This window comes from Porites lutea, chromosome 1, assembly GCF_958299795.1.
Source record: "Porites lutea chromosome 1, jaPorLute2.1, whole genome shotgun sequence".
In the NCBI taxonomy this organism is placed as follows: domain Eukaryota; kingdom Metazoa; phylum Cnidaria; class Anthozoa; order Scleractinia; family Poritidae; genus Porites; species Porites lutea.
The window spans coordinates 22648413-22662837 of record NC_133201.1 but is presented as its reverse complement, the minus strand read 5'-3'; the positions used below and the strand labels follow the sequence as shown (position 1 = coordinate 22662837).

Below are 14425 nucleotides of genomic sequence, written 5' to 3'. Positions count from 1 at the left end.
AGAGCTAAGAAAAGACAATAAATTAGGTAAGTAATTCCAGATTCCAGGTACTGGATTCAAGTCTTTGTCAGTAGAACCAAGAGACTATGGGCGCGATCCATTCAACCAAAATTCCAACCGGTCCGACCGGGAAAAGTGGTCCACCTCAAAAGGTGGACACTTTTTTTTCCAAAATTTTCTGGTTGGACCGAACTGATCCATTGAGTTTTGGACCGAAATTTCCGGAAATTTTGGTTGAATGGATCGCGCCCTGTGATCTATTCTCTTTTGGTAGAACTTGGATTCCGGATTTCAATCGTTAGTGGGAACAAACTCCTATCTCTGGACAAGGGAGGATAAAGCTCGAGCTTTATCCCCTCTTTCTGTGGATTACTACTTGTTTCTATATTAAATTCATACCTTGAATACCCACTTGAATGTACTTTACTGGCACTTCAAGCCCAACGTCTCTCCTCCTCTTTCCAGTTACTTGTGCAAAGAGTTTATTTTGGGAGTTTGCGACCAGGAAGTTTTTCAACAAGCGTTTTCTTTATTTTTGCCGAAAACATTTGTTAAAATTGAAACAGTTCTCGTTTCTTCTACCGACAGACTAGTAGCTTTTCGAGCCCGAGTTAGCCTTTTTTAAAAAAGGTTTTAAGTTGTTGTAACGTTTATAATTTATAGTCTATGAAGTGTATCGCACATTTTTCAGTGAATGCACCCCTAAGAATTTGTGAGCAATTCATAGACAAGAAGAAAACAATGGTAACTCGATCATGGTAACATTTTTATCAGATACTGTTATGCATAAGTACATTCAAAGCTGAATTTATACATAACTGGGCCCGATAGAAAGAAAACAAAATGTACTTGCGGTGAACACAAAAGTCGGCCAGCTTTTTCTTTTAGGTCTTTTCTTGAGACATTATTTTGTTGACTCTAACATCCGTAACCTGTAAATTGGCTAACGTAGAGTATCATGCATAAAAACGATTTTTTGCCCTTTATATTTTTTTCATATCACTCGTTTTCACTCAAGTACCTCGAACTCCAAATCATTTTCTCCTGCCGCGACATTGGACCCGCGACCCGCGACCCGCGACCCGCGACTATTAGTCAAACTCCACTGTGGGATGAACTCATCTCAATGCCTTTTAGACCCATCTCAACACGTTTACTGTGTGAAAGGGCAACACAAACAACGTACATTTACTATGACTTGACGCTCGTACGAGGAACCCGTCAGAATCGGAATTTCTTCGATCAGAAGCCTTCTTGTCGCTGAAGCGGACCATCAACAAGCATGTTTTGAAAGAACCGGACATCGATCACAGGCCCGCTCAGGATTTATGCTGCGTTAGTACAGACAGAGATTCTAAAAGTGATGAAGGAGAAACTCCCCAAGAATTGAAAGAGGAGAAATTATCTTTAGAAAGCAGCTTTCCGGGAAGCCCGCCAAAATGCTCCACTCCACGAAGACAAAGCCCCGCGCGCCAAAATTTGAAATCCCCTTGACCATGTTGACACGTCTTCTTCAAGTTCCTGTGACGACTCCTCGCAATCTGTCGGATCTGTATCGTCAATTTCTTTGTTATTAAATGGAAAGTTTGGCTCTGCGTATAAGAAGAGAAAGATCAGACAAAAGGTGGAAGCTCTAATGGGAAGCGTCGAATCTGTATATGTTTAAGAGCAGGGAGAAACCGTGAGGGACGTTGTTGCACAAAGCTGCCTGTTTCAGCGTAAGAAAACTGTCTTTCAATGGGATCAATGGGAAGGAGATCATTTGGCATGTGTTTAGTGAAGTAGCGACCGAGCTGGGAGTTCGAAAGGCATTCTGCGAGCTCGTACCTGAGGAGCAGTTGCTGTGGAACCAGCGTGTACAAATGATGTCTGTGCCAGATTGGATGGTAGTTTCGAAAACGAAGCACTCGAAAACGAAGACCAAAGCACGAAGCACCCAAAATTCGAAAACGAAGCACCCAAATCTCGAAAACGAAGCACCCTAGATCGAAAACGAAGCACCCAAAACTCGAAAACGAAGCACCCTAGATCGAAAACGAAGACCCCAAAATCTCGAAAACGAAGCACTCAAATCTCGAAAACGAAGTACCCAAAACTCGAAACCACTGTCGGCTGTACGTCTTGCATGACGCAATCCGAATCAGGTGGAGGCAGCGGATGCGTCCGCACCTCCAAAGGTCCACAAAATCCATCCCAAGGTTTTATAAGAGCCTGCCAACTGTTTAACTGAACGTTTCTAGATGGGATACAGTGTATTAATTTTATTATTGGTCTCGCTATACTTGATACATCTTACCTTAATATGCGTTTTTTCGGTACACATGCATGTTTATGTAGACTTGAAAAAACTGTCCGTCAGCAGATTTTGGCGTATTCAAGTACGCGTGAGCAGTAATACTAAAGGTCTGAAACGAGGCTGAAAACGGAGTGTGACGCTCGCGCGTATTACTCTTACGCCACGCTTTACCGACTTCTTTACTGATTTTGAGAAAAAAACCGAATGTTTTGCAGTCTATCATATCGGATATTTATGCCACTGCGTGATCAGATCAGATCAGATCCAGGCAGAATTTGTTCTAGGGTAATAGCCTGGGATCAGGCTCTATGGTGGGGAACAGGAGAATTTTGAAATAAAAGGAGCGAATAAAAAAAGGAGAGTTAAGCTACTGAGAAGGAGGTCAGTGGGGCGAAGCCTGAAGATATGCTTTTTATGCCACCGATCCACCTTTAACTACACTAATTTGCAAATGGCCTTTAACGAGGAATGGAATAGAAAACGCTCATCATTTTTGTATGGGGATACTTGCAATACAGTAATACGGCAATACAGTAATATTCTAGAAATAGTTTGGGCGTTCTCAGTTTTCTGATCACGTCCAAAACATAGCCTCCCACCGGGCCTCCCACGCAGCGGTGGAAATGCATTTACAACTTGAGTAGTTGAACTGCATTCGATTCGTTATCGAATACTCGTTATCGCGCTTGATTTCTGCTGTATTTACATTGGTCTCGTGTTTATAAAGGAATGACCGGTGTCGAGTTTTTGGGTGCTTCGTTTTCGAGTTTTGGGTGCTTCGTTTTCGATCTAGGGTGCTTCGTTTTCGAGTTTTGGGTACTTCGTTTTCGAGATTTAGGGTGCTTCGTTTTCGATCTAGGGTGCTTCGTTTTCGAGATTTAGGGTGCTTCGTTTTCGATCTAGAGTGCTTCGTTTTCGATCTAGGGTGCTTCGTTTTCGAGTTTTGGGTGCTTCGTTTTCGGATTCGGGTGCTTCGTTTTCGAGTTTTGGGTGCTTCGTGCTTCGGTCTTCGTTTTCGAGTGCTTCGTTTTCGAAACTATCCAGATTGGATGTTGTTTCCTTGTAAGCTGGAATCAACAATATCTGACGATTCCTGGCAGATGATGTTAAATCGGACTCGACTTGGAAAAAGCGGGGTGAGTTTAAGCCACTGACTATTTTTTGTATTGAGTGCAGAAAGAAATAATTGCATGACCTTAAAGCCTCAAACTTGATGGTAGGCCATTTGCAGGTGAGAACACAATCTTTAGTAAATACAGATTCCTTTATTGTATTTTGCAACAACTGTGTTGCACTTAAGAGAGAAAAACAAAATCATCAGTGAAACTGGGTTAAAAATTATGACGCCAAGGGACATACAATAATGTCCAAATTATTTCTTAACTGTAACTGAAACAAGTTCATCTTATTGAAACCCTGTGATCTTTTATCATGGGTGTGGTCTTGGACTGAAATACCTTTTTCGTCAGTATTCTTAAACATTTACCGTTCCTTATCCATAATTTTCACTTGAAAGATATTCAGTCATAGACAGTGCAGAGATAAAATAATTTAAAGCAGGGTATATAATATACGGGAGTTTAAAACTTGTTGTCCATATTATTGTTGTCTGTATTAGGGAGTAAATTTTAGAGAAAGTACACGAGCTTTTTCTTGCGACAAATCCATTAAATACAGGTGACTGTATTAAGTTTGGGGGGGGGGGGGTAACATTAAAGTGGCGGGTTAAACATAACCAAGCACTTTGAACTCTAGGTCATGAAGTGGTGCTAAAAATTATTTTTGAAATTCCTTTTTTTTTGTTTCCTCTCATTTGTAGGGCACAGTCAGGTCCTAATGGGTGTAGTCCCCAAAGACACCCCATTCCTGTCTAATCAGAGCTGCAAATCAGTGTGCCCTTTACCTATTGCTAATTGTAAGGAAGACTGTAGAAAAGGTATGTTAATTTGTATTTAAATTTGATTCATTAGTCAAATAGTTATTTGTTTCCAAAATAACTAGTTTTGTTACTGAAAATTTTTATTGTACCTTTTTGACTGTATAATTTTTGGTTGTCAACCAGTTATACATGCAAGCTGAAATAATTTGTGGATTTACAACAAATTTATTATATGAGGCTTATAGCCCCAGTAAACGATCATTTTTGAAAATTTTTCCGCAAAGGTCTTAATTTATTAGTGGGCCACTCAAACCGGACCTTATGTTTTCAAGTCTTAAGAACTATCTGCTGCAGCCTAGACTAGCAGTATGGTATTTCATTTTCCTTTTTTTTCACTTTAGTAATAACTTCAGTTTACCAGTAACTTTACTTTTTATTATTATTAGGGAAAACTTAAAAAAGCTGATTGTTATAATGTCAACAAACAAAAGGATGCACTAAAGAAGAATGGAATCACAGTGGATGGAGTGGATTATATGCTGTGAGATTTAAAGACACGTTTCACATAATAATTAATAAGGTATTTTTTAGTACCATAATTTTCAATCCAAATGCTTGCATGTACATTGACCTCTTTTTTTAAATTTATATTTACGGTTATACTTGACCTGAAGGCCCTCTATCTTTTGCTGGAACAATTGCAAACAGGGAAACGAACTTTCAGCTTGGGAAACAAGGAACTGAAGTACATTGTTGCTTTATCTGCAAAGCATTGAGGGTATGTGGATATATTCAAAAAAGTCAAAAAAAGTCAAAAAGAGTCAAAAAATTCTACTATGCAGGTTTTGACCTTAACAATGACCAACTTACCATTATAGTACTATTAGATTTTCAGTTTTGGTGGGTAAAATTTCTTAGTAAAAACTAGCTATGAATAATTGCTATTTTTATTGTTGCTTTATTAGTATAGGTAATATATATATAGCATGATTTGTAGTGATATTTGGCATAAATACCACGAGTGATATTTCAAAATTGTTATACGAAATTTCATGAGCCGTGAGGCGAGTGAAATTTGAGGCAATTTTGAAATATCATGAGTGGTATTTATGCCAAATATCACATACAAATCATGCTATTATGTGACTGCAGCGCTGCGCAGTCAGCGGTATGTTGTAAAAGCTTAGCAGCCGCACCAGATTTTAGTAAGCGGCCGCCATGTTAGCCCTTTCTCGTGTTGTTCAAGTTTTTGGATAGTTATCGCCATCCATCGGACATTATACGGCCTAAACGGTAAGAACTGTTAAAAGAACATTTTACGGAAAATCCCAAGAGAGTATTTCACACGACATTTTGAAGTTTAGTACTTACGAATCACGTATTTAGCCTATCATGTATTTGTCATGTCAGATTGTTATCTCGGGACTCAGGATCCAAGAACTAAGGAGTAAAAAGAATGTGTTGTACCGAGGACCTGTGAATAAACTACGTTTGGGACGTTCGTGTTGATTGTTAGCAACTCCTCTTGTTGTATGTACTACGGGAGGCCAGCCACAATAACAATCGTTTGACGATCTTCGTGTAGCAGTCATGTCCGTCAACAAAGAAGCAAGACCCGAAGACCAGGTCAATGTGGCGCTGGAAGAAGAAACTGATGAATCAAGGAAGCGTTTCCTGACGGAGAAAGGGTATACGTATCAACTCAACTTGAAAACAAGTAACTTGAAAACTAAGAAATGTGAACTGGTGAAGCGAATGAGAGGTACTCTACTGAAGCGAGGTCAGTCAACTAAACTAGTAGAATTTAAGAAAGAATTCAGCGAAGCTCAGATTTTGTATTGCGAATTTCAAGACATGGTTGAAGAGATTAAGGTTTTTGCGAACCCAGATGAGAATGTGGAAAATATTGAAAGAATGGTTGATCAAGTTGGCAGAGAATGGTCAAATTTTGAGTGTGACATTAGATCAGAGATAAAGTTTCTGGAATTTGTCGAACACCACGTGGATGATTCAATCTCTGAAGCATCCAAAAGGTCCAGTCGAGCATCCAAGAAAAGTAGTAGGTCAAAAATAAGTTCCAATGATAATGTTGAAGAAGATAGGTTTCAGTTACAAAAGGAGGAAGCTGCCTTAAAGGCTAAACTGGCCTATATAGAGAAGGAACGGTTACTGAGATTAGAACACAGAAAGACTGAGTTGACCAAATTAGAACAAGAAAGAAAGTTGGAAGAGCTAAGATTACAAAGTGAACTTGCTCAGAATCAAGCAAAGCTTAATGTATGCATGTCAGCAGATAAAGTAGAACTGTTTGATGATCAGGATCTAAACTCGATTCCCCCCGCTGATAAAGTCAAGGACATGGACAAATTCCTTAATTCAATTCCAGTCACAAGTAAGAGTGATCTCTCTCCTGGTCAGCAAGAACCTATCTACTCTTCAACTCAGTTAAGTGGAGCCCAACCCACTTTCAGTCTTCCGCGTGTAGAAAATGGAGTGCACAGTACGTTAAGCCCCAGTGCCACACCCTTTCAACCACACTCTGTCGTCTTAGAAAAGTGTATGGACAAATTAGTGGAAACAAGTAGTATGTTGGTGGCAGCTACTATGGAGCAGAACCTAGTGAACAGGCAACTAGCAATCTCAGGGCAACTGCCTAAGATTTCAATCCCAGTTTTTAGTGGAGATCCTTTGGAGTATCCTACATGGAACAGTTCCTTCAGTGCCCTTATTGATTCCAAACCAATGGACGCGCAGACAAAATTGAACTTCCTACATCAGTACATCTCAGGAAAGCCCAAACAAGTTGTTGATCAGTATATGTTAATTGGTACTGAAGATGCCTATCAGTCTGCGAGAAAGTTGTTAAAGGAAAGGTATGGTAACTGCAATGTAGTAGGGACAGCCTTTATGAACAAACTGGAGAACTGGCCTAAGATTGGCGTAAGAGATGCGGAGGCCCTAAGAGATCTTTCTGACTTCCTGCAAAAGATAATTGCCGCCAGAGAAACTACTCCTAGTCTTGCTGTCTTAGACTTTGCGAAGGAGAACGTTAAAACTCTAAACAAGTTGCCATTTCAAATTCAGAATAAGTGGAGAGGAATAGTACAACAGTGTAGAGTCTCAAAAGGAAATGGTACTTACCCTACCTTCTCTGAATTTGCTTCATTTGTGAAAGAGTGTGCAGAGAGAGCGAACATTCCCGAACTTGAGGAGCTGTCCAAAACCAAAGAGTTTGTTAGGCCTAGAGGACCATTCAGACGCTCACCAAAAGGCGAGGAGGCCTTTTCCTTCGAAACTCATGTATTGGATCCAAGCAAGAACGTGACTGCCCAGGGTCAAGGTGAAAAGGAGAGACCCCCAACCTGTTCGCAAGGGAGGAGCGAGAAGAAAAAGACCGAAGTATGTCTGTTTTGCAAGGAAGAACATCAGCTAGACGAGTGTAAAAAGTTTGCAGAGAAGCCGCACAAGGAAAGGAAGGACTTCTTCTATAAGAAATTTCTTTGTCTTGGATGTGCCTCTAGCAGTCAACATCAAGTATCCTCCTGTAAGAACAGACTTAAATGTCGCACGTGTTCTGGAAATCACCCTACATGTCTCCATATTCAGAAAACTCCCAAGGAAAGTATTACGAACTGTACAAATGTTTGTACCATCCCAGAGCAAGAGGGCGGCTCGGATCATGCCATGATTGTACCTGTTTGGGTTAGACAAGTTAGCCAACCCAGTAAAGAAGTCTTACAATATGCAGTGCTAGATGACCAGTCCAATGTGAGTTTTGTGTCGCAAAGTTTGTGTGAAAAATTGGACTTGCAAGGCCCACCAACCGACTTGCTGCTGACAACAGTGCAAGAGAGAAATGTACATGTACCAAGCAACCGTATTTGTGGAGTTGAGGTGTTGGATTTTAGAAGGGAGCATGCTGTGAAGCTACCCATGATGTTCAAGCGAGATATCATCCCAGCCAGTCGGTCGCAGATTCCAAAAGCCAGTGTTGCCCGGAAATGGGAACATCTGTGTCCTATTGCTGACGAGCTCATGCCCTACAATCCAAGTGTGGAAATCTCCTTGCTGATTGGCAATAATTGCCCTAGTATCGTCAGACCCAGAGAAGTCCTAGTGGGAGGTGAAGACGACCCTTACGGCCAAAGATCTTTAATGGGGTGGGGTATAATCGGCAAGGTGTGCAAATCTACAGGTGAAGCCAACCATAAGGAAGGAGTGTGCAACAAGGTGATGGTCAAAGAAACCCATGAACACTTTGCCTTTACGACAAAGGTGAAAGAGATTATCAACCCACAGAAGATTATTAAGATTCTTGAGTCAGACTTTACAGAAAGTTCTGCAAATACCAAGCCCTGTTCAGCTGAAGACAGGAGATTCCTCAACATCCTTGAGAATGGTATTGTGAAGAGATCGGATGGGCACTACGAGATGCCTCTCCCTTTGAAGACAGACAAACCGTCTCTACCCTTCAACCGCGAACTAGCTGTCAAGAGATGGCACCAACTTTTAGCAAGGTTTAAGAGAAACCCCAAGTTTCTGGAAGATTATCGCTTATTCATGAAAGATGTGATTGCTTTGTGTGCAGAAGAGGTACCACCGGACCGCCATGGAGTTCAGGATGGAATGGTTAACTATGTACCACACACCGGTGTTTACCACCCAAAAAAACCAGACCAGATCAGGGTTGTTTTTGATTGTTCGGCCCAGTATGAAGGGGTGTCCCTGAACGATCACTTGTTACAAGGACCCGACCTCATGAACACTCTTCTGGGGATCCTGTGCAGATTCAGACAAGAAAATGTTGAGTTTATGACTGACATTAAGAGTATGTTTCATCAGTTTATGGTGTCAGAGGAACACAGAGATCTCCTGCGCTTTTTGTGGTGGAAGGATGGGAATCCTGCAAATGAAGTGACTGAGTATAGGATGAAGGTTCATCTTTTCGGTGCTGGTAGTTCACCTGGCTGCGCAAATTTTGGTCTGAAGAGAGCAGCAGATGATGGGAAGAAAGAGTTTGGTGAAGAAGCTGCTGAGTTTATACGACAGGACTTTTATGTGGATGATGGACTAAAATCAGTCCCTACCGTGGAGCGAGCTGTTACACTGATAAAAGCAAGTCAAGGCATTTGCGCCAAGGCCGGCCTGAGACTGCACAAAATTTCATCAAACAAAAGAGAAGTTCTTGAACAGATTCCGGCCGAAGATCGCGCCAAAGGATTAAAGGAGCTAGACTTGAAGGTTGATCCACTGCCCTTAGAACGTGCCTTAGGAGTAGTGTGGTGCATTGAGAATGACAGTTTTCAATTCCGCATCGAGCTGCGTGACCGTCCCCTAACGCGACGTGGCGTACTTTCCACAATCAGTTCAATCTACGATCCTAGTGGTTTCGTTGCCCCAGTTACCTTGAAAGGAAAACAAGTTTTGCAGCAAATGTGCCGAGACAAGCTTGATTGGGACAGCCCAATTCCAGAGAGTTTGTATACTCATTGGGAGAAATGGCGTCAGGATGTTCTGAATCTCGATCAGCTGCAAATTCAACGTTGTTTTAAGCCGGAGAACTTTGGGCAGGTCAAAGCCAGCGAGTTGCATCATTTCTCAGATGCTAGTGTAGAGGGTTATGGACAGTGCTCGTACCTTCGACTAATCAATGTGGAGGACAAGGCGTACTGTTCCCTTGTCATTGGGAAATCTAGAGTGGCCCCGTTAAAGCAAATCACTGTGCCGAGGCTAGAATTGGCTGCAGCTACTGTTTCAGCAAACGTGAGTGAATTTCTTCGTCGAGAATTGTCTTACACGGACATTAAGGAACATTTCTGGACAGACAGCAAAATCGTCCTTGGTTATGTTAACAACGAAGCTAAGAGGTTTCATGTGTATGTGGCAAATCGTGTGCAGCAGATTCGTGACGTCACTAACCCGAGTTCTTGGTTGTATGTCAGCACTGAACTTAATCCTGCTGACCATGCCTCGCGAGGCCTTACAGCGTCACAGTTATTACAAGGAACCAACTGGCTAACTGGACCCTTATTTCTTTGGAAGAGTGGAACTTTCCAGCCTGAGAAGATAGAAGAATTTCAAGTGACCGAAAGTGATCCTGAAGTAAGGAAAGCAGCCGTTTTCACATCTCGTGTAGAGAGCAGAGCTACTCAAGCCCCTGAACCGTTAACGTCAAGCCGTTTGCGCCACATGTCAAGCTGGCAGCATGTGCTGAAGGCAATAGCTTTGTGTCTACGACTGAAGAGCAAACTGGCAAGTAGAGAAGTGAAGTTGACGAGACAAACGGATGGTGAGAGCATCAGACCATTACCGAAGGTATCAGTCACACTTACAGAACTTCACGCAGCAGAGAGGGAAGTTCTTAAGGTTGTTCAACGTGAACATTTACATGACGAGATGCAAGTTTTAAAGGAACTTAAGGAAGTTGGAGAGCTTACTACTAGAAAGATCGCAAGAGAAAGAAATCTAGCCGTCAAGAAGTCTAGTTGCTTATATCGTTTGGATCCATTTCTCGATGAAAACGGTGTTATCCGCGTTGGTGGCCGCGTGAGACGAGCTAACCTTCCATTTGCAACGAAGCATCCTGTGATACTTCCTCGTAAAAGTCATATTACAGATTTGCTGATTCGATTCTGGCATGCCAAAGTGAACCACATGGGACGAGGTATCACCCAAAATGAGTTGCGCCAGAGAGGCTACTGGGTTGTTGGTGGATCGTCAGCAGTGTCAAATTGTATTTCCAAGTGTGTTACATGCAGAAAAATGCGCGGCCCCCTGCAAATTCAGAAGATGGCCGATTTGCCTGTGGATCGAGTTGAACCTTCGGCCCCCTTCTCGTATTGTGCTGTAGATTTCTTTGGACCTTTCCCGATCAAGGAAAAGAGGAGTGAAGTTAAACGTTACGGAGTTATTTTTACCTGTATGGCCAGCAGAGGTGTACACTTGGAGACAGCCAACTCGTTAAGTACCAGTTCCTTCATCAACGCACTTAGTCGCTTCCTCAACCGACGCGGTCCAGTCAGACAGCTCCGCTGTGATCAGGGTACAAACTTTGTAGGAGCGAGGAATGAGCTAAAAGCTGCCTTAGAAGAACTGGATCAGAACCGGGTGCAAGAGTACTTAGTGGAGAACGGATGTGATTGGATACCATTTCAGATGAATGTACCTCATGCCAGCCACATGGGTGGCACATGGGAAAGGTTAATCCGAACTGTTCGTAGTGCACTGGAGACGTTACTTCTGAGCGCTGGCACACAGTTGGACGACGAAGCGTTCAGAACCTTCATGACTGAAGCAGAGTGTATTGTTAATTCCAGACCCTTGTCTACGAACGACTTAAATGACCCAGAGGCACCAGAACCACTTACGCCCAGTCATTTACTTACCTTGAAAGCTAAAGTTGTACTTCCACCGCCTGGAAGGTTCCAGCGAGCAGATCTATATTCCCGCAAGTGGTGGCGCCGAGTACAATATCTCGCGAACGAATTTTGGCTTAGATGGCGCCGTGAGTTTCTTCATAGCCTGCAGGCTCGTAACAAGTGGATGTATCCAAAGCGAAATCTATCAGTTGGAGATGTAGTCGTATCCAAGGAAGACGAAGGACCACGTAACCAATGGCCACTCGCTAGAGTCGTAGAAGTCTACCCTAGCGAAGACGGATGTATCAGAAAAGTCAAAATTGTGAAAGCTGATGGAGAACTTGACAACCAAGGCAGACGTCGAAAGCCATCTACGTTCCTGGATAGACCAATCCACAAATTAGTCTTACTGGTACCCTCTGCAGATGAAGCGGATGTTGGTGATAGCAGCAGGGAGACCGAGGAATTCCCCAACGAGGAGCCAACTACTCAGTGAAGTCGCCCCGACAGGTGTAGAAGACACAAGTGACCGCCTTTATGAACATTTGTTTTGTTTAACTGTCTAGTATGGACATTAACTTAAGTAATTGTTAGGCAACAATTAGGGGAGCCATGTGACTGCAGCGCTGCGCAGTCAGCGGTATGTTGTAAAAGCTTAGCAGCCGCACCAGATTTTAGTAAGCGGCCGCCATGTTAGCCCTTTCTCGTGTTGTTCAAGTTTTTGGATAGTTATCGCCATCCATCGGACATTATACGGCCTAAACGGTAAGAACTGTTAAAAGAACATTTTACGGAAAATCCCAAGAGAGTATTTCACACGACATTTTGAAGTTTAGTACTTACGAATCACGTATTTAGCCTATCATGTATTTGTCATGTCAGATTGTTATCTCGGGACTCAGGATCCAAGAACTAAGGAGTAAAAAGAATGTGTTGTACCGAGGACCTGTGAATAAACTACGTTTGGGACGTTCGTGTTGATTGTTAGCAACTCCTCTTGTTGTATGTACTACGGGAGGCCAGCCACATATTATTTGTTTATACTACTACCCACAAAAGGTTTGTAATTTTCACATGTAGGTATTTCAAATTAAGCTGAAATACCACCACTCTAAGCCAATCAAATTGCAGAAATTTCTCATGTAGTAGTATAAGGGATGTAATTGCGATCTTGGTCCGCATACAGTTTGTTTGGAACACTTTAGCATGTCCAAGGCCCAGGGGGGGTACTCGGGATTTCAAGTGACGGGGATGATCGAATGGAGCCAAAAGTCAAGACCCAAAAAAATCCCTAGGGCTTCCAGCAAAACCCAAAAAAATCCCTGGACCAAAAATTAACCCCCAAAAAATCCCATGCCGATTTCTGCAGACTATTGTATAACACGTGCGATGTAAAGCAACACCATAGTTAACTATTAAACAACAGCAAAACGCGTTTGTTTGTACTTTATTCGCAGAACTACGCAAAAAATCCCTACTCAAAGCAAGCTACCTAAGCCAAATTTTCATACCCGAAAAAATCCCAGAATTGAAAATTTCAAACCCAAAAAAATCCTTCGACCATCCCCGTCACTTGAAATCCCGAGTACCCCCCCTGGGGTCCAAGGCCAATATTGGAGGGTAATTTAGTTATAGTTTTGGTTTACTATTAAAGAATTCTCCGATGATACTTGTTGAGGCATGCACCCCTTGATTATTCATGAATTTCAGCATTTGTACATAGTTGTCATTTTGAATTCACAGTAACAAGTCTAATTATAAAAGGCATTCAAAACAAGGTTATCTCAATACGGTTAACCTCTATTAAAAAAAATAAATTCCCTGGTATTAAGTGAGTGAATCTTGTCATCCCAGCATTTATAGCTTAGCTAGAATTAATAAGTATGTTTTCTGTAAAAGACTAACTTTTTATATAGACCTCATTTTAGCAATAATATTTTGTAAATTAATTAAGCCTTGCCTTTTGTAAAAGGGGAAGTTCCACTGCATGGAAAAGAAACCAAAAAGCTTTTTTTGGACAAACATGGTGTTTAATGCCCCTGTCTACAAAATGTTGGCAGTTAATCCTTGTCTTGTTTTCCTAGAGAGCACATATTATTTTCCCATAATAATATATCACAGTCTTCCTTTACTGTAGGTGTGCCAATGTTGTAGGGGCACTGTCATAAAAGACTGAAAACCTGTCGAGTAAAATATTTACTTGAGTTTGAAATCTATATAATTATAAAACTGTAAAGTACCACTTCAGGGGAGATATCCCCCACAACTAACAAAATAATGAATCTTCTTTTTTATAGTTTCAAAGGCATCTGTGATGACTTAGAGTTGCTTCTTGATTAATCTCTGCGCCCTTCTCTGCGAAATTAGAAATACTGAACAGCTGTTGTCATCATTGGGTTTGTTTTCGTACAAAGTGGGTTCACTTGATGAATGTAATGACGAATAATGGCAAATTATGGCCCTGAGAATTTTAGCAGCAGAATAATGGTGAAGATGAATGAGGGCCAAGAAACTGCATTGAAAAGCACATTACATCCAGGTGTCTTCATTTTCAGGTACCTTCTATCTTGTTTCATCTTTGTCATGATTGCTTTCATTCGCTTTATCCACTTCAGGGCTTTTACTTCTGTGCTGACGTAGCAGCTGCATGAGTTTCATTTGTACAATACCTTGATCCTTGATATGAAAACTGTAACACTGGTTTGTAAATGAAGATGTCATTAAGGTCATTAAGTTGTGAATTTAAATCCTGTTTGTTTCTTTCTGTACTATTTTTCCTGAAGGTTCTACTGAATGTGAGTTCCTCACAAACATTGAAACAATTGTCAGGAACTCCTTGCCTCATGACAATTAAATTGAAGTCATATTTTGCTGATCCAGAAAGTGCTAAAG

The 14425-nt window shown here is 41.6% G+C and overlaps 2 protein-coding genes across 2 annotated transcripts; both read left to right on the top strand.

Moving 5' to 3' along the window:
• The first annotated feature begins 5321 nt into the window (after nt 1–5321).
• Nucleotides 5322–10435, top strand: LOC140926484 (uncharacterized). The gene is made up of 3 exons (XM_073376220.1): nt 5322–5468; nt 5586–10277; nt 10373–10435. Exons 2-3 carry the CDS (start codon nt 5766–5768, stop codon nt 10433–10435), a joined length of 4575 nt encoding a protein of 1524 aa, XP_073232321.1. The 5' UTR covers nt 5322–5468; nt 5586–5765.
• A 135-nt stretch (nt 10436–10570) lies between these two features.
• Nucleotides 10571–12500, top strand: LOC140946797 (uncharacterized). Its single transcript, XM_073395910.1, has 2 exons — nt 10571–12298; nt 12416–12500. Exon 1 carries the CDS (start codon nt 10572–10574, stop codon nt 12027–12029), a length of 1458 nt encoding a protein of 485 aa, XP_073252011.1. The 5' UTR covers nt 10571; the 3' UTR covers nt 12030–12298; nt 12416–12500.
• Nucleotides 12501–14425: the final 1925 nt, after the last annotated feature.